Genomic DNA, 18,298 nt, shown 5'->3' on the forward strand with positions numbered 1-18,298 from the left:
ATAACATCCATGTTATTTACTTGAGGTGTTCAGTGATGTGTACAGCAGAAGTTACAGTGCAATAGTTTGGTAAAACTTTATTTTAGTGTCATTGTTACACATGTTACATGTAGTTACTGTAGTAATAACTAGAAATTATGCATAATTACATGCAATTAAACCCTAAACCAAACCCTCACCCTAACCCTATAGTAAGTAAATACAGTTAATTATTATTACTCAGCACTTAAATGTATAATTACACTGTAAAAAAAAAGTGTAACTAATAGATTTTTTAAATATTTTAGTAATATAATTTCCCTTAATGTTTCATTTTACTACTTAATACTTAACAAAAAGCAAATTCTGATGTTAAGGCAAGTTATTATCAGCTTTTTTATTAAAAAAAAGAAAGAAAAAAAAAGATTTTGGCTCAGAGAAATCTGGAAAAGTTCCTGATAAATTTCCATTTCAGAAGTTTTCTGAAGATATGACAAATGGCAACATCCACTCATACCAAACGAGTTAAATTATTTCACCCCTTTTTACTACAGTGGTATTATGATTAAAAAAAAATACTAATATGACTTCAGTCTAAAACAATTTTAAGTTTAACAATATATAAAGTCAAAATATTTGATGGGGACATGAAAACGTACTGCATAGTAAAAATATCCAATATACAACATTTATTTTTTTTTATAGATTTTTTTTGTTTTTTTAAAGCAAAACATTAAAGAGTTGTAATACATGTTCAATCATATTGGATAATGGCCAATGCAATGCTAACTTCCATCTGTGTATCAGGTGAGTATCTTCTTCCGAGTTGTTTCATTGACTATACATGAGAATTTTATATTTAAAATATTATATTTAAACATTAAATATATTATATTTAAAGTTGTCTTCAGTATTTATTTCACCCCTCCCTGACATGAATTCTCAGTTTTATATCCTAATCTATTATGCAATCAACAGTCAATATCATTTTTCCAGGAAAATGCCTGTTATAGGAAGTACTGAGCATACTGAAAACATGACAACTGAAATGAAGGAAACGAGACATATTTTTGATCAATATCTTTATATATTACAAAACAATAGAAATGCTACTGATAACAATATATGTTCACAGTTGCTGTTATGATACCACACTGAAATAATGTATATAAGTTAGACATAAAATGGCATATCTTAATAAATAAAAAAGAACATTAATCTAACAAGTCACAATGCTTGACGGTTAAAAGTCGCATCATGATGAGCATTAAGTTGGAGCTTTTCTGTGTACAGTTTTCATGGGTATGAGGCTGATGTGTGTGTTAATGTGCTGTCGCTGATCACCCTCACATGTCTGTAGACTTTATCGGCAAGAATAAAGTGATACTCGAAAACGTTTTCAACACAATTATCAATAATCAGCTAGGCATCAAGTAGTAACACTGACAGTGTAGTGCAAAGTAGACAGTGTGTGTGTGTGTGTGTGTCTGTCTGTGTACATGTGTTTTGGAGAGCAGGTTGTGGCGCTCAGCAGGATAACAAAAAGCAGCAAAAATAAATATCAAAAGAATTTATTTTTATCAGTATATAAAAGCTCTTTTTTGTTGTTGTTCTTTTTTTTTTAATTTCACCAAGAGTCTGGGAAAAAAGGCCTCATGGAAAGTTCAAGGAACCACTTTGTTCCATTTCATTTTCTTGGAAACTTCACACCAAGGACTCCATGCTCTCAGCCTGGTTGGACTCATCTGTTACAGCAAATTTGTCCATGTAGCTGAAGCCAAGTCTGAAGTCTTTACTGCTGACAAGGCTGAGCATAGCCTTGTAAAGGTAGTGATAGTGCTCCTAAAAGAGGTAAGGAGAAATAGAGAAAATAAAAAGGAAATAAATGCAATGAAGGAAAATAACTTCGTCAAACTTCTACAAGAAACCCCAATGACCTCTCTAAATTGAATTTATCATCAGGCAGACTTTTGTGATGAGGTCACATTTTGTCAACTTACAATTTCAGTGAAGACACCAGGCCTCATTAGGTTAATCATTTTGGCCACTTGATAGACATCCACAGCACTCTCGTTCTCCAGCTGCTGGGAGAGTGTGGTCAGAGCACAGAACATCCCGGCAGAGACTGCCCCGAACCTGTAACACACAATCCATGAGCCTCATAGATTCATGAGCCTCTCTGCCTTCAGTTACATAAGCCAGTTTTCCACCATCGGGCCGAATGGTAGGGAATGATTCCAGTCATATTACCACTTGAGCTTGGTTCGGCAGGCACGGTTACAAAACGTTCTTGGCTCGGGAATTGACCATTTGCACAGTTACTTTCTGGTTTTCGTTAAGCCAGCTTGGGCATTTCCGGTGAACTTGTTAGCTGTCATTTTGTACTCACTGTACATTGACACAAAACCATCAATGCTTGACTTTTTAATTCTGTATTTATATTTTAATGTTATCACACTTACCTAATTTGCCAATAAACCATTTTTATTGAGTGCAATAAAGACTTGAAGCTACTGCGAATGCTGGAATAAGAAACATGGTGTCTGTAACTGGACATGCACACGCATCATTTTTCCAGCACTTTAAATGTTATTTTTAATGCGATGACCAAAAACATTATTTGTACATCCTTCTGAGATTGCCCCCATTTTTAAAACTGAACGTTTCGAAATGTAGGAAATCCATCATTTGATAGAAAACATTTTTATTTAAAGGGGACCTATAATGCCCCTTTTACAAGATGTAATATAAGTCTCTGGTGTCTCCAGAATGTGTCTGTGAAGTTTCAGCTCAAAATACCCCACAGATCATTTATTATAGCTTGGTCAATTTGCCCCTATTTGGGTGTGAACAAAAACACACTCTTTTTGTGTGTCCCTTTAAATAAAAAATGAGCTGCTGCTCCAGGCCCCCTTCCCAGAAGAGGGTGGAGCTTTAACAGCTCGTGCTTCGGTTACTCAACAACAACAAAGCTGGAGAATCTCTCGCAGCCAAAATGAGGATTGTCAGTAACGGTGTTCAGCCTTACATTGTTCAAACCGGAGTCGGACACTGATGGAGAGACTCAGGAAGAAGTTACAACTTTTAGAATGCATCTGGACATTTCTGAGTGGTTAGTAGATACATTTATGTAGTTGCTGTGGAGTTGATTCAACTAGCATGTGAAAAAAAGTGAAATCATAATCAACCACCCCTTTAAAAATATATCAAAAAAAAAAAAATAGCCATTTCCTAATATTTTTTCACTCGGTTTCACTTTTGAATAAATATTAAACATTATAAAGGTTTAAAAATACACTTTGTCAAGGTGAAGTATGAAGTACTCACAAAATCTCATGAAAAACAATAACTTTTCTTGCGAATGATTTACACAGAAAGCGAGCACCGCACCCTCTCTTTATAATCACAGAAGCTGTCAGTAAGTGCAGCGCAAGCTGCATTTCGGCACACTTGTGAAAACTCACATTTTATTCAATGAATCTAACTAAAGTGCACAATAAATTTTTAATTTACAGTGTGTTGATGCTTTTTCACACGGAATTGTGAAAACTGATGGTCGAATAAAATTTTGCTGAGGAGAAACACTGCAGGACTTTTTTATGTCTTCTTATGTTTAAATAACTAAATTAACACAAGGCCTGAATATTTAAGTGACCATATTCTGCTTATAAACTAAGTATAACACAATTGATGCTGTTAAAGCTACTTCAGGACACTGAAGATACTGACACATCAAAAAGTGACATTTCACTGGACATTTTCCGTCTGGCTTATATTATTGCAGAAGTTCTTATGAACATTCCGTGCATATGGTCAATTCTAACCATACTGGTAGAATGCGTGTAGTGATGTCACCACTCCGGATTGGTCACTTGTCTGTTGCCTGGCTACCAGTTTCTCTGTAGCTGGCCAAGCGTGTTATTGAAGTGAAGTACACAGTTACTTTACAGTACAAAGTTAATAATAAAGTTAAAAGAAATATCTGATCATCCTCCATAACGCGGTTGCTATTTACATCTCAGACAGTCTGTAAACTCATGCATTACCAAGACAACGAATGACCCATTTGTATTACATTCCAGCTCGGTTATCAGCCCCACAGTGGAAAATGAAACCATATCCGTACCGGCTGGGCCGGATCGGCACAGAATGGAACGGTTATACAATGAGAATGGTTTGGCCCAACAGTGGAAAAGCGGCTATACGCCGCTACTCATGTTCTACGGACACAAAGGACACTCACTCATCATGCACAATGGTGGGACCATCCCTTGTCATGGCCTCTTCTTTGATGATGTTGATAAGCTCAAATGTGCTGCTGATGGATGCATCAGGATCTGGCCAATTCGGACATTGGAAATGTCGGACTTCTAGCACATAGTCGTCCTGCACAGCAAAGATAAACCTGTTAGATAAGCATGTTATACTTGTGCATAAATTATTATGTCAACATAAAGTTTGTTTAAACAAGCAAACTAACTTCATGTAAATTTCCATTTTAAGAGTCATGTTTGTGTAGTGCGTGAGACACCTGTGTGGCTTCCAGGATGAAGTCGTGGATCACGAGTTGTTCCTCATTAGATAAACAGAGTCTGTCAGTATTAATGAGGGTGACAGTGAAGGCTACGCAGTTCATGGGCTCCTCTCTGCTGGGCCAGTACACAAATTCATCCTCAGTCTATAAAAAGAAGAGCAGGGCATATCATACCATATCATATCATATCATATCATATATATCCACTTACATAAGGCTAACAGATTCAGGTAATTTATAATTGTTGAACTTGTTTTCACATTAAATATTTATAAATGATTTTATAATTAATAAATGTTATACAAGTAAATACCAAAAATTACCTAGTTCTCTTTTGATATAGTTTTTAAAAAAGTTAACTAGTAAGTATTATAGAAGGAGATCATTAAATTGGACTTGAAGTGTAAGTGCTATGATAACCCGCTGGTATGAAATGTTTTAGAGTGCATTAACAGAACTTACTGAATATGTATTAAAAGAACACAAGTTATATAATGCAGTTATATAATGTTCACAAGTAGCTCTTTAACGCTGTACTCACGAGGCTGAGGTTGTCTGGCAACATCACAATAACTTGAGCATTATGATCCCAGATCATCCTCCAGAAGTCTGTGGTCGTGTGGGGCAGAGGATGCTGGGTAATGATGAACTCGTTGCTCCTGTAATAGCCCTGTGAGTGGATAAACATTGATTTCATTTTACAAGAAAATCTCAGCAAATGATGAGACAAGCAGATGAAGAGATAAAACACCGGTACACAAATGATTCATGTTCCATGCATTATTAAATATGATCCAAACGATGTATAATGTTCCAGTAAAGTCTTATTGCTGTACCATAATGTAGGAGGCGTTGATGTAGTCTGTTCCCTTTACTCCTGGGAGGGGAGCTAGTGCCACCCGCGCCCGTTCCGCTGTGAGGAAAAACATGAATGATAAACAACTCACTATAACCTTCACAACAATCCAAACTTTGTATTGTGTCATTCATTCAGTGTGTTTTAAAACACTATTGTTTACCATTCTTAATTACCATTCTTGTGTTTTTAATATATTAAAAATAATACACATATACACACGTATGTTTTTTTTTTTTTTAAAAATTGGATATTTCTCTTCATTTTCCCATGGAAATAAATCAGTAACTATTGTTTATTGAGATTTGCAGTGCTGTTATCTTGTCAATTTAGTTGTGATTAAAAAATGATTATTAAATTATTATTAAAATGATTAAAAATCATTTTCTGTAACTGAAATAATGCTGAAATAATATATATATATATATATATATATAAATCTTTGGTTACACTATTTTAGGTGAGTAGTTACATTATACTTACTCAAATAAGTACAGAGTAATATTAATTAACTACATGTACTTGCTATAGAGTTAGGGTTTGGTTTAGGGTTAGTTGTAATTATGCATAATTTACTGTTATTACTTTATTAAGTACATGTAGTAACATGTAACTATGTCACCATAAAGTAAAGTGTTACCAAAATTTTTTGTATTTTAAGTATTATTTATTGTTAAAATACATAGTGCTACAACATTGTGCTACACTGTATATATAGAATACAGCAAAGACCATACTGGCAAGAAGCTGGAGTGTTGATTTTGATATATGGGTTTAGAAGGTTTAGCGACTCACTTGGCAAGACCGACGAGGTGCGGTTCTTCTCTTTGTTGCAGTCCTTCTGGGCACTGAAACACTCCATGAGGTGAGAATTACATTGCGTCAACAACTGGAGGAACAATAACAACAGCGTCCACAAGGAGGAGCAGGTTAGTTGTCTAACTGAGAAAAACATCTTAATACAATTGCATAGAGCCACAACACAGTCATCAAGTCCAGACCTTAAACTGTTTGTCCATGCGTGTTTGTCCCGTTGGGCTCGGGGTGAGAATGCTGTTGACGTAATTGTGGAGTTGCCAAGCAGGCACCTCTGTGTCTTTACTAAGCACAGCTTCCATTAATGCATCATGGATAAAGATAAACTGCTCCTGTAGGTCACACATATAGTCATTAAGACAAACCATGTTGCATTAGCAATGTGACATCTGAACATTATATTTATGAATAAATATGGGTATATGTTCAGAATGGACTGGACTTACAAATGGACCTATGTCTTACACAAAATCGGCTTTAAAAAATTTAAAATAGCCATTTTTTTATTCTTCAATATGCAACAGTGTTATTGTAGTGCTTATTTATATACTATTATGGTTTTTATTAATATTTTGAATGAGCTTTTTTTCAATATTAATTTGTTTAATTTCTAGAATAAAAAAAAAAAAATACTACTATTCCAATTAATTTATTTTTATTTCAGTTTTATTTATGTTTTAATATATATATATATATTTTTTTTTTTAACATTTTATGTACATACTTTATTGAATTTTTACAAAACATTTTTACAACAACAACATATCCCCAACATAAAATAATAATGAAAAAAATAATAATAAATAAATAAAAATTATTTAAAAATACAGGCATATGCATACAATGCTTTATATCATTCTATATATATATATATATATATATATATATATATATTAATTTTTAAATATTTTATATTTCAGTTAGTAATTTTAATGATTTAACCTTAATCAGCAACATTTTTTCAAGGCACAAGTTTTTCATCTAATATTTATATTCTTTAATATTTCATATTTTATAAAATAGTAAAATAGTTTTAGTTAACAATAATAACCTTGATATGCAAGATGCAAAATAATGTCATGTGATGAAATGTAGTGCATTTTGAAATGTTTGTAACTGCATACTACATGTAATTTTACATAGTTTTTTAACAATGAGTCTGCAGTGAACAGTATATATCATAAATTATGTAGTATTTAGTAAGAAGTACAGATTCCCTTCCGAAAGTGATTTAACTGTGCATTTTGAGTATGTGGAAACATAACGTATTAAATCAAACAGGTAATAACCTCTGTCTGGACCAAGTAGTTACGCTGAGCTCGGATGTGCTTGAGGTATCCCAGGACGTTGACTGTGCCTTTGTCCTTTATCTGCTGCAGCATGCTGTCTATGACAATGTATGTGCCTGTTCTGCCCACTCCAGCACTGCAGGACACAGAGAGAGAGGTGGTTTGATAAAAATGACATCGCATTTTGCTACAAAGCAAAGAGTTGCTCACTTCCAAACACCCTGCTGAAAATGATGTAGGAATGGGAAACCTTGCACAACTGGAAAGTACATCACTGAAACTGACATTTCACATGCTAGTGGGCGGGGCTTATATTCCCATAAAATAGTACCTGCAGTGAACGAGAATGGGGCCTGTGCCCGGTGTGCGTGCCATTGTAGATCGAGAGATGAATTTGAGAACTGGAAGTGCATACTCAGGTACGCCCATGTCTGGCCACTGTGTGTAATGGTACTGGACCACCAGCCGCTCATTCTGCCTCCCCTTCTGACCCTGAGAGAGACAATTCAGAGGTCAAAATGCAGGGTCTAATACAATGCTCTGTAAATGCTCTACGAATGCTCAAATGTACCTTTTTCAGTTTAGTGTTGCGTATGATGAAATGGCGGAGTGTGTAGTAAGCACGCACTTTAGTACTCTTCAGAGTCACCATTATGTTCCCATACACCTCGATGTTCTCTGACGGCCAATACTGATCACATTTCCTCTGTAAAAAAAACAAATACATCTTCAGTTTTGCATTTCAAAACACCAAAGTCTACATTAACAGAACAGTTCACCAAAAACTTAAAATGATTTTTCTATGATTTCTGCTAGGGCTGCCCCCCAATAGTCGACTAACCATTAGCCGACGAGAAGAGGCTTAGTCAACCAAAATTTTATTAGTTACTTAGTCACAGAGGGAAAAAAAATTCACAGGAAGTGGTGAAGTCACGCAGTCTGTGACGGACAGATCATTAACAGTTGGTCTATGTGGTAATTACAGTACATCGGGCAGAACATCCAAACGCTCGCCTATCATTTATCGACCTCAAATATGGCTTATCATCTGAAATATGTAAATAGTAGCAACTTTACGTGGCCGCTCGCTTTAATGTTAACCCAGAAAAAAGTTGGCTATTCAAGTGTTTGTGCGGAGTGTGAAAGCTGAATAGTAGCGCGCTTACTGCATGACAGCTAACATAAAGGCACCGGTGCGATCACTTGCATTCTGTCATTTTTGGTCACACAGATAAGAGTAATACATCTTTTGAATCAGTGAAGAGTCTACTTTTATTTGTGTGCACTCACAATAACAACAAAATGTTTTGCTTTTGTAAAATAAAGAAAGCAAACGGTGTGATTTCTGTTGTCTCCCTCTGTGTACTTGAGCGCGCCGAAAAATAGAGAATCGAAACTCATTGTAAACTTGCCTCACAGACATGAAAAAACATATATAGAAAGCAAAATGTCCACTTTTAAATGAACCAATTCAAATGGAAAACAAATATTCTCAGGTTATGTAATCCATATGAAAAGTGCATATAGTCGTCAACTTCATCACTGCAGATGAAAATACAGAAAACACTATTTTATCAATTAATTAATAAAATGTTAAAGCAATCTCCTTGCTGTTTTCCGTCGACGCATTCATAATCATCACTTCTGCCGGTGCGCCGTGGCAAGCTTTATGCATGCGTTTGAGAGCTGATTAGGCTATGTAGGCATTAAAGGCTCTTTATTATGATTAATATGGTTTGTTAATAAACTTGCAATTAGTCGACTAATCACTTAGAATGAATGACTGCTAGTCGACCAGAAAAATCTTTAGGTTGAGGTTAGCCCTAATTTCTGCCATGTGGAAAATATGGACAGAATCATGGAATACAGTCATAAAAATGAATTTATAGGGCCCTATTCTTGCCTTCCAGCGTAGCTCTCAAATAGCATTTGTACTTATGCACATTAAAGTGCCCCTATTATATTTTATCTGATATTACCTTTCATGTAGTGTGTAATGTAGCTGTTTGTGAATCTAAAAGGTCTGCAAAATTTCAAAGATCAAAGTGAACAATGAATGGAGTTACTGTCTCCCAAAAGAAAGAACCGATTCTGAACTGGCTGAAACGAGTCGTCAGTAATTCCAGTCTCACTTTCTGCATGAACCTACTTAGATTTGTAACAAATTTACATAAAGCCAACTTATGGTCTTCATTGGCCGCCCGCAAACAACATCTACTTTGAACCTCAAACACTGCAGTTGTAGCTGAGGCCTGGAAGAGTTTGGTTCATGTTGTCGACATGTCCAGAAGGCGCTGTTTTCTGCGCTATGAAAGCAAATCCACTTTGCATGCACTTCCAAAGGATGAGGACAAGGGGTCGAATTGATACGGTAAATTCGACACCGTCGTTACTGTTATTATCACCGTGTATACAAGTGCTGAGGAAGCTCCGACGCTGAAATATGGTGATGGGCATTTAGTTTCCAACACGTGCTGTAAGCAGTAGACTAATCACAACAGACTGGGCCATCTGACCAATTAGAGCAGAGTAGGATCTCGGAAAGGTGTTTAGAGAGACTGAATCCTTTATCAAACCATTTCAGACACTGTGAGAAAAGAGGCAACGCTGCAATGTACATTATGAGCAAATTGTTTTTTAACCTTGGATGCATATAAACCTATTGTAGGAGACCTCCAAAATAAAATTGGGAACCTTTAAAATAGCATAATAGGGGCACTTTAAATAAACTTTGTGGAAAGTGTGTATTAGTAGTTACTTACCCTGCCTTTCTCCACTAAGTTGGTGATCATGACAATCACAGTGGTGTTCTGTTCCCAAATCATTCTCCAAAAGTCCTCAAATGTGGACTTCAGAGGGCCCTGAGCAGCTATATAAGCCCTGGATCTTTTATAACCCTGAGAGGGAGAATATTTAATTATAAAACAAACATTAAAACATCAAGCACACACATGCACTTAGTAATAAAATACGTACGTCTACATAGTTGGCATTGATGTAATCACTGTGCTTGGAGTCTTTCCCAGACAGTTGCTGCAACTTCACTCTGCTGTGATCATCTGGGTATTAAAAAGCAATAAATGATGTATCATTCAAATCACTGTTTGAGATATGTAATCTATTTAGAAATACTAGCTATGCATGCAAGATTGAGAGATGGATTTTAATATTCTTTATCTTCATCTTGCATGCACCGCCAGCACTTCACAGATGAATTCACAGTATGTTTAAGAAGGTAAATGTTCATCAACAACTCACAGGCGACAATGTTGATGTATCTGTTTTTGTGCTTGTTGTCTGGGTGATTTGAATGTTCTGCTGTAATCTTCATTTCAGATGTGCAGTGTTGAACCTCCTGCAGGGAAGGTATGATTTCAAATTAGTTATAATTTACAGACTACGCTAGGTCTACAATTGCTTTTCCTGCAGTATAGAGTTGCGCATTATTTCTGTGTGCGCGGAATAACTGCATCTAAAGTGCAGTAAACAACACAGCAACTCGTTTTCATCTTCCATTTCCCATGTGACAAATAAAATGGAAATAATATCAGCCATTTTAAAAATCTTCCTTGACTCAATGTTTAATTCGACCATCAAATTAAAGGAGGTTTTAAACCAACTTAGATTAAAAATAAAAATAATTATCTCCAATATGATAACTTGATGGTTTAAACATGAGGACAATTGTTGCATAACATTTATCCATTTTGAAAACAGTCCTGTCAGAATTCTGTTTTGTTGGATTTTTGTTGACCATATTATTGGTAAATTATTTAAGACTCATTTACAAAATAATTAGTTAATTATTCCAGTAATTAGCCACACTTTGATTAGAATTTACATAAATAGCCCCATTTGTCCAAATCATTTAATTATTGTCACATCAATGCAATTTGAAATAAATTTTATACAGCAGCATAATAATTAGCTCCCTAGTGAGCCATAATGAAGCAGACATTAATCTACCATGGAGATTTAGTTCCCTTTCGAAAGATTTAGTTTTCTTATATCTGTAAAACAAAGCACCTCTGTAATGAATTGATACCTACCGTATCAGAGATACTGGTAATTATCAAAGTTTTTTTTAAGTATATCTTCTTTAAGAGACCCAGTTCTTGCTTTTGAATGTCCATACTGGATTCTGATTTTGTAAATGTTTGCTGTGGGCATGAACCAGGCTCAAGCTTTCCTGCATTCCTGCATAGATTCCTCCAGCGAGAGGAGTGATTTTAATGAGGCTCTTCTCTTTAATTAGTCCTTTTCCCATAGCCATCTGTGCCTCTGTGCTACTGGGAACACCGGTACACGTACAGAGCACATACACACATTCTCACATGTTCCAACTACAAAGACCATACTCACATCGAACTCCTGAGAAAAGCCATGCTGGTTGTTGGAGTACAGCTCCATGATGTGTTTGATGAACTGCCTGACTGGCACAGCCTCCAGGTCATCTGAAACACAAATTGTACATGCATCATACCACATCTGCCTATTTAAACACAAACATTTTAATATAAATTTATGACAACTGCATTAAAATTACATATGGTCACACTTTCGATTAGGGTGCATTCCTACAATTAACTCACTATTAACTACAACTATTGCCCCAATAAACTACTTATTACTGCTTATTAATAGTTAGTAAGGTAGTTAAGGTTTAGGTATTGGGTAGGATTAAGGGATGTAGAATAAGGTCATGCAGAATTAGGCATTAATATGTGCTTTATAAGTACTAATAAACAGCCAATATCCTAGTAATATGCATACTAATAAGCAACTTGGTAATTATGAGAATTGGACCCTAAGCTAAAGTGTTACCATACATATTAAAATATTAATAATAAAAATAATTATTGAAATATAGTTGTTTTTCATATTTAGCGATTGGGTTTTATAATTTAAAAATATAAAATTAATATTAAATTACCCAATACCCAAATACACTATTGTATCATGCAATTATAGTAAAATTTAGTAAAAACATTTACATATTTTGCTTTACAAAATCTTTAAAAATATACCCAAAACATCAAATGGAATTGACATACACCACTGTTCAAAAGTTTGGGATCGGTAATATTTTACTCCAGTTTTCAGTGTCACATGACCCTTGATTTGGTGCTCAAGAAATATTATTATTTTTAAAATCACAGTTGAAAACACTTGTACTGATTAATATTTTTGTGGAAACATTTTTTTCAGGATTCTTTGATGAATAGAAAGTTATAAAGAACAGCATTTATTTAAAATAGAAATCTTTTGTAAAATTATAAATGCTTTACTGTCACTTTTGATCAATTTAATGTGTACTTGCTGAAAAAAGTATTAATTGCTTTACAAAAAAAAAATCTTACTGACACCAAACTTTTTTTCTCTCAATAAACACACTGAAATATTATATTTCACAAAATATTTAGTTTCCCTGTAGTCAATAATTTTATCCCTTAAAACTGATCTTTGATCACCAAAATTACATATTTAAATGTTTTTTCCTGTGAAAAAAATTCTTAATGCCTTAAAATAGCTTGAATGCCTATTTAGCCCTGCCTCTACTGACTCACACGAGCTGAGACGAGATCCACTCGGTCAACTTACTGAGGTAAACGCTGCACAATATCGCTTTGTACAACGTCGGACACGTAACGGTAATTCATATGATTAGCGTTTTGCCTGATGTTATCAAACAGCTAATAATGTGTTGCTAATGTTACACAAACCATGTTCACATTTACGAGTCAGACAGCTGCCTTCTAACAATCAGTATCCTTAGAAACTCTTTGAACAACTCAAAACGTCAGTGGAGAAAGGCATATAGTTCATCATAACATCGTAATATGCATCATACACCTGCCATATTGCTAAATCTACACAATTTTTCATATCATACCGGGATAACCTTCTTTTGAGACTCCCTTGCGCGGTCAGTTAAAGATATAATAAAGCCCGCCGGCATTTTGACGTGATTGGTTACTAGGTAGTTTGTGATGTCAGAAACACCAGCGATTTCAAACCCCGGGTTTGAGACTGTCTTCGGTTCACAGCAGTTGTAAAGAGAAAATACTCAGCAATGGTGTTGACTTATGAATTTGCACATGGTTTGTCTTAATGCATATTAAAACATAGACATATAAACAACATGAAAAACTTGATTTTCACCACAGGGGGACTTTAATAATATACCTAAAAACTTCAGATTAATGAAACTGAGTCTGACATACATTTCACAACACATACATTGTTTAGCGACTGCATATAATAATGTATGCTGTTTTTCCATTAATTAGTTACATTTTTAATTCAAGAACTTTTCATTGAATGAATATTTGAAAAATATTATATAAAATAAATTTCAAAATATCTAGACTCTTATCAAATGTCTAAAATTGTCACTTTTATGGAACAAACCCCTCTGGAAAATAAGTTTAAATAAATAAATAAATAAAACATCCTTGTTCCAAATGACAAAAGACTTTGAAGCAAAATCCATACGCCCTACTTTTGTGGCCTCACTTCCTGAGTGATGGTATTTGGTCACATCTGTGTCATCTAAAGCTCATCAGTTATCTATCAAAGAAAGGGTCTAGACTGATTGTCTATTGTCACGTATGGCCATATAAAGGTATGGTTCATTACTGCCCAGGAAAGCACACAGCTGGGACCGTATTTAAAAAAGACCAGAATCCCCTGGAGCATTTACTGCTTCACCATTGTGAAGGATGATCAAACACACATCAATTCAACCCCCACTCTGTATTCAGTGTCTATTCCATTAAGAGAAGAGATTCTGTCTTATTAAATCATTGAGACATGCACACACAGACTTCTTCAGTTTAACGGGGATTGTTGATGAGTTCTCTATTACGACAGAGACATTAAACTATCACCTCAAACGGAGTTCTCATAAACATTAATGGCTAGTTTTACTTCTTTTGGCTTACAGTTAAATAGACCTGTCAGTCAAGAGCTGGACTGCGTCACATGAGAAGAAAGGAAGAGAGGAAAGAAACAGAGAAAATACAGAGTGGCAAAACCAACAGCAGTTCATGCAATTTTAGAAAATCATACACTAGCCAAATTGAGCAATCAAACTTTCTATTCGTTCACTGAGAAACAGTAACACAGAACATAAAATATGCATCCACTTAACATCTGAGAAAACTGCAAGATAGGAATTCTGATCATTAAAAGCAATAGTGCAGCCAAAATGAAAATTATGTCATGATTTACTCATCCTCGTGTAGTTACATATCAATGACTTTAATTTGCAATGAAACACAAAAGAGATATTTTTCCTCACACACAGCTATCATGAGTGTTTTCTCTTTCATTGTATTGTAAAGAGAATTGCGAACATTTAGCATACAATGAAACACATCCTTTTGTGCTCCATGGAACAAAAATACACTACTGTTCAAAGGTTTGGGGTCGGTAAGATTTTTAAATGTTTTTGAAAGAAGATTATAAATGTCTTTAGTGCCACTTTTGACCAGTAGTGTAAGCCATACAGGTTTGGACTGCAATACTATTTTCTAAATTATTTGACTATATTAAAATAACGCATATTAAACAACATCCTATAATCCCTACTTGTCAGGTGGTCAGGTATATTTATAAAGCGTCATTTCACTCTGCTGCTGTGCTTGCTAATATCTTAATGATCTATTTCAGAGTATAGTTGTTTCAAAACCTAGTGAGCTGCTTTGCTCCCTAAATAGGCAACCAGCTCCCATTCTGGGATTACTTTCCCTGCAAATGGAACATGTGATGAAATCAAGAACTCTGTATTCTGTCTATGCAACAAATTCTGGAGGTACTTTTTTACTGGATAATGATTTACTCCTATGAATGGCATAAAATAAAAGTACTTGCATTTTGAAACCTCATGTTGTTGTTTATGTTTGTTTAGTGACTCACCCGCTGTAGATATGATGGGAAAACTGTCATCGAGGATCACTCTGGGGGAGTTCCTGTCGTCAATATAGAAATGTGCAGTCTGGAAGAATCTCCTATGAACAGAAATGGTCCCAGTTAGTAGAATGCAGATAATCAGGATGATTTTATACAGCTTCTTAATTCTGAGATTTACTGTTATGTGTTCACTTAACACCTATGTACAATTTAGAAGCTGCAGAATCTTGTTTGCATGGTGTTTTGACCTGTGTTTCTGTTCAATACAATTTTAGATATCACAACTCTGATATCAGTCCATTACTAAGAAAGAATTAGCATACAGAGTATTCTGCCTAAATATACAGTACATATACATGACAAAACAAAAAAATTTACTTTATTTATATTTTTATTATTATTACTTATTATTTAAGTATTTATTTTCACAAAATAACTTGAAAAATAAAACAGAAAAATAACTTAACAATAACTTAAAAATTACTTAAAAATAGTTTATAGAATATAGAATATAATAGTTTAAAAATAGAAGATTTTGAAAATATATATATTATATATAATATATAGTTAATTTGACTATTTACATTTTTATTTATTTATTTTTTAAGTATTTAATTTCACAAAATAGCAATAACTTAATTTACTCTAAAATATTTGAAATCAGAAAATGTGCAATATTCTTGTACAAGGCTGTCAGTAGATTTTGAAAATATTTTTTACACAGTATATTTAACTATTTATATTCTATTTATTTATTTATTTATTATTATTATTAAGTATTTTTTCACAAAATAACTTAAAATTCACTCTATTTGAAAACAGTTAATGTGCAATATACTTGTACAAGGTCGTCAGTAGATATTGACAAACAAAAAAAAATAAACAAATAAACAAAGTTTATTTGACTATTTACCTTCTTTTTTTTTTTTTTTTAAAGTATTTGTTCACAAAATAACAATAACTTAAAATTCACTCTAAAAATATATGAAAGCATATCATGTGCAATATCCTTACACAAGGCTGTTGTAGATTTAAAAACATTTTTACACAAAATTTACATTATTTACATTATTATTATTATTAATACATTTTACTCATTAAGTACTTATTTTCACAAAATATAAAAAAATAATAATTTGAAAACAGAAAATGTGCAGTCGGTAAACACACTTCTGTTAATTCTCCAAGTGGTTATGGTTATCTGCTGATGCGGAGAATCACAATATGGGTCAAATATCAGATGTATGAATCAGCTCGACCAACTTTTATTGACTTAGACCAACTCATAATTCATGATAAAGACTATCATTGGCACATTTCCATAATTAAAATGCATTAGCCAAAACACACACAAACATCTAGTTCTCATATAATATAGAAGAGCTAAGCGATGTCCAGCCAAACTCTGCACATGCAACTCTTGCTGCCTTGGGAACAATCATTTAAAAATCCCCATCTTTTAGTTCATTTTCAGAGCAAAAGGACAGGGTATTACCCCTCCCACCCTCTTACTGAAGACTTGCTTCATGTAAATCCCAGTAAAGCATTTGTATAAGCATGCCCCTACCTGTACTTTATGCAGAGCAATGAGCAGATGCTAGTCATCCTTGAGAGGTGAGATAAAAAGAAAGAAAAGAGGGGCTGAATGCTCACTGAGCTCTGATGAGGGAGGGGGGCTGGGGGGATTGAGGAGAGACGATGACTGGGGGGACAGGAACCTCACACTAATGACCTTTTTATGATGGCTGATCTCTCGTGTGTTTAGAGACGTTAGACTAATGGTGTAGAAGGGTCCTTCAGTGAAGTTTTGGACCCTGTGGTCTAATCCTTGAGAATGCAAAATAGGCAAATGGTAAAAAGATAAATATAACCTCTTATCACTCCCCATCTGCGTCTCTGCGTCAAGTCTGGAACTGCTGTAACTCATAGGCGATCTCATGCGTACGTGTAGAAATGTACCGTGGAGATGAGTGCAGCATCTTTGGTCTTTAATGGGCATCTGTGAGTCTAGGCAGACTGAAAGCCTCTGAGCCATCCAGATGGAACCCTGCCTACATAAACCTCTCATTAGCCTATCGCCTTGGCAACATCATAACTTCATTTTAAGCAAATAATATCATACTTTCTGGTAAACACTTGTATGAACTCCAGTTATAAGAAACGAGAATGGAATATCTTTTGAATGGCTTTTGTTCGCTCTGTAGCTTTGTTCTTGAGGTTCTTGAAATTTGACAATGATGTCTTGACAAAGACGTTTGCCATCACATTCTCGGGGGAGCGGTTGCGTCTCGTCACTTGTCTTCTTTGCACTCGCTTAACAGATTGATTATTGTGCAAATTCAGTCTTTCATTCACTTTAACTGTCACTGATCAACCTCTTATAAACCCATCAAATGAAACTGCTATTATCTTATCTTCTTTCCTCTCAAGTTCCATGATTTGTTGGCTGACGTAATGGCTTTGCAATTGGTACAGTAACTTGCAGGCAAAAATTCGTGACATTTGTGGTGCTTGATAAGGCCAATGTTGTCATAATTTACTAAAACTAAAACCATTAAAAAGTTTTTGCTAAATGAAATAAAGTAAAAAAATAAATAAATAAATAAAATAATGAAAAAATAAAAAATAATAAACAGAGCAATTCCAAGAGGGTCCTCGCACCTTGGTGCTCGGGCCCTAAAAAAATAAAATAAATAAATAAATAAAATAAATAATAAATAAAAAATAAAATAAAATATGAATAGTAGATAAAAAACTTGAACAGAAATTAGAAATGTTGCCATGACAAATAACTGAAATAAATAGGTTTAAATTGAAGTACTAAAATTACTAAAACTTAAATAAGGAAATTGAAATAAAACTTAAAATAAAATATGAATATTACATGAAACATGAAATGTAAACTAAAAA

General features: G+C 34.3%; 1 protein-coding gene across 4 annotated transcripts in view; it reads right to left on the reverse strand.

Annotated features, from left to right (window-relative positions):
* Positions 1 to 1,046: 1,046 nt before the first annotated feature.
* The window catches only part of ca16b (carbonic anhydrase XVI b), a 95,681-nt gene continuing 78,429 nt past the window's right edge, over positions 1,047 to 18,298 (reverse strand). For 2 of the 4 annotated variants that reach the window (XM_051897617.1, XM_051897619.1), the window contains exons 14-30: positions 17,260 to 17,439; positions 15,395 to 15,486; positions 11,837 to 11,928; positions 10,733 to 10,829; positions 10,451 to 10,533; positions 10,237 to 10,371; positions 8,046 to 8,180; positions 7,806 to 7,966; positions 7,475 to 7,610; positions 6,371 to 6,517; positions 6,165 to 6,258; positions 5,350 to 5,426; positions 5,055 to 5,183; positions 4,511 to 4,657; positions 4,223 to 4,365; positions 1,980 to 2,115; positions 1,047 to 1,821 (exon numbers count right to left, since the gene is read on the reverse strand). In XM_051897617.1, the coding sequence (XP_051753577.1) occupies positions 1,684 to 1,821; positions 1,980 to 2,115; positions 4,223 to 4,365; positions 4,511 to 4,657; positions 5,055 to 5,183; positions 5,350 to 5,426; positions 6,165 to 6,258; positions 6,371 to 6,517; positions 7,475 to 7,610; positions 7,806 to 7,966; positions 8,046 to 8,180; positions 10,237 to 10,371; positions 10,451 to 10,533; positions 10,733 to 10,829; positions 11,837 to 11,928; positions 15,395 to 15,486; positions 17,260 to 17,439 (2,122 nt within the window). In that variant the 3' untranslated portion in view covers positions 1,047 to 1,683. The remainder of the gene's footprint in view (positions 1,822 to 1,979; positions 2,116 to 4,222; positions 4,366 to 4,510; positions 4,658 to 5,054; positions 5,184 to 5,349; positions 5,427 to 6,164; positions 6,259 to 6,370; positions 6,518 to 7,474; positions 7,611 to 7,805; positions 7,967 to 8,045; positions 8,181 to 10,236; positions 10,372 to 10,450; positions 10,534 to 10,732; positions 10,830 to 11,836; positions 11,929 to 15,394; positions 15,487 to 17,259; positions 17,440 to 18,298) is intronic. The other 2 variants (XM_051897620.1, XM_051897621.1) reach the window with 1 other exon arrangement.

The sequence above is a fragment of the Ctenopharyngodon idella genome, chromosome 6 (assembly GCF_019924925.1).
Source record: "Ctenopharyngodon idella isolate HZGC_01 chromosome 6, HZGC01, whole genome shotgun sequence".
NCBI classification, from domain to species: domain Eukaryota; kingdom Metazoa; phylum Chordata; class Actinopteri; order Cypriniformes; family Xenocyprididae; genus Ctenopharyngodon; species Ctenopharyngodon idella.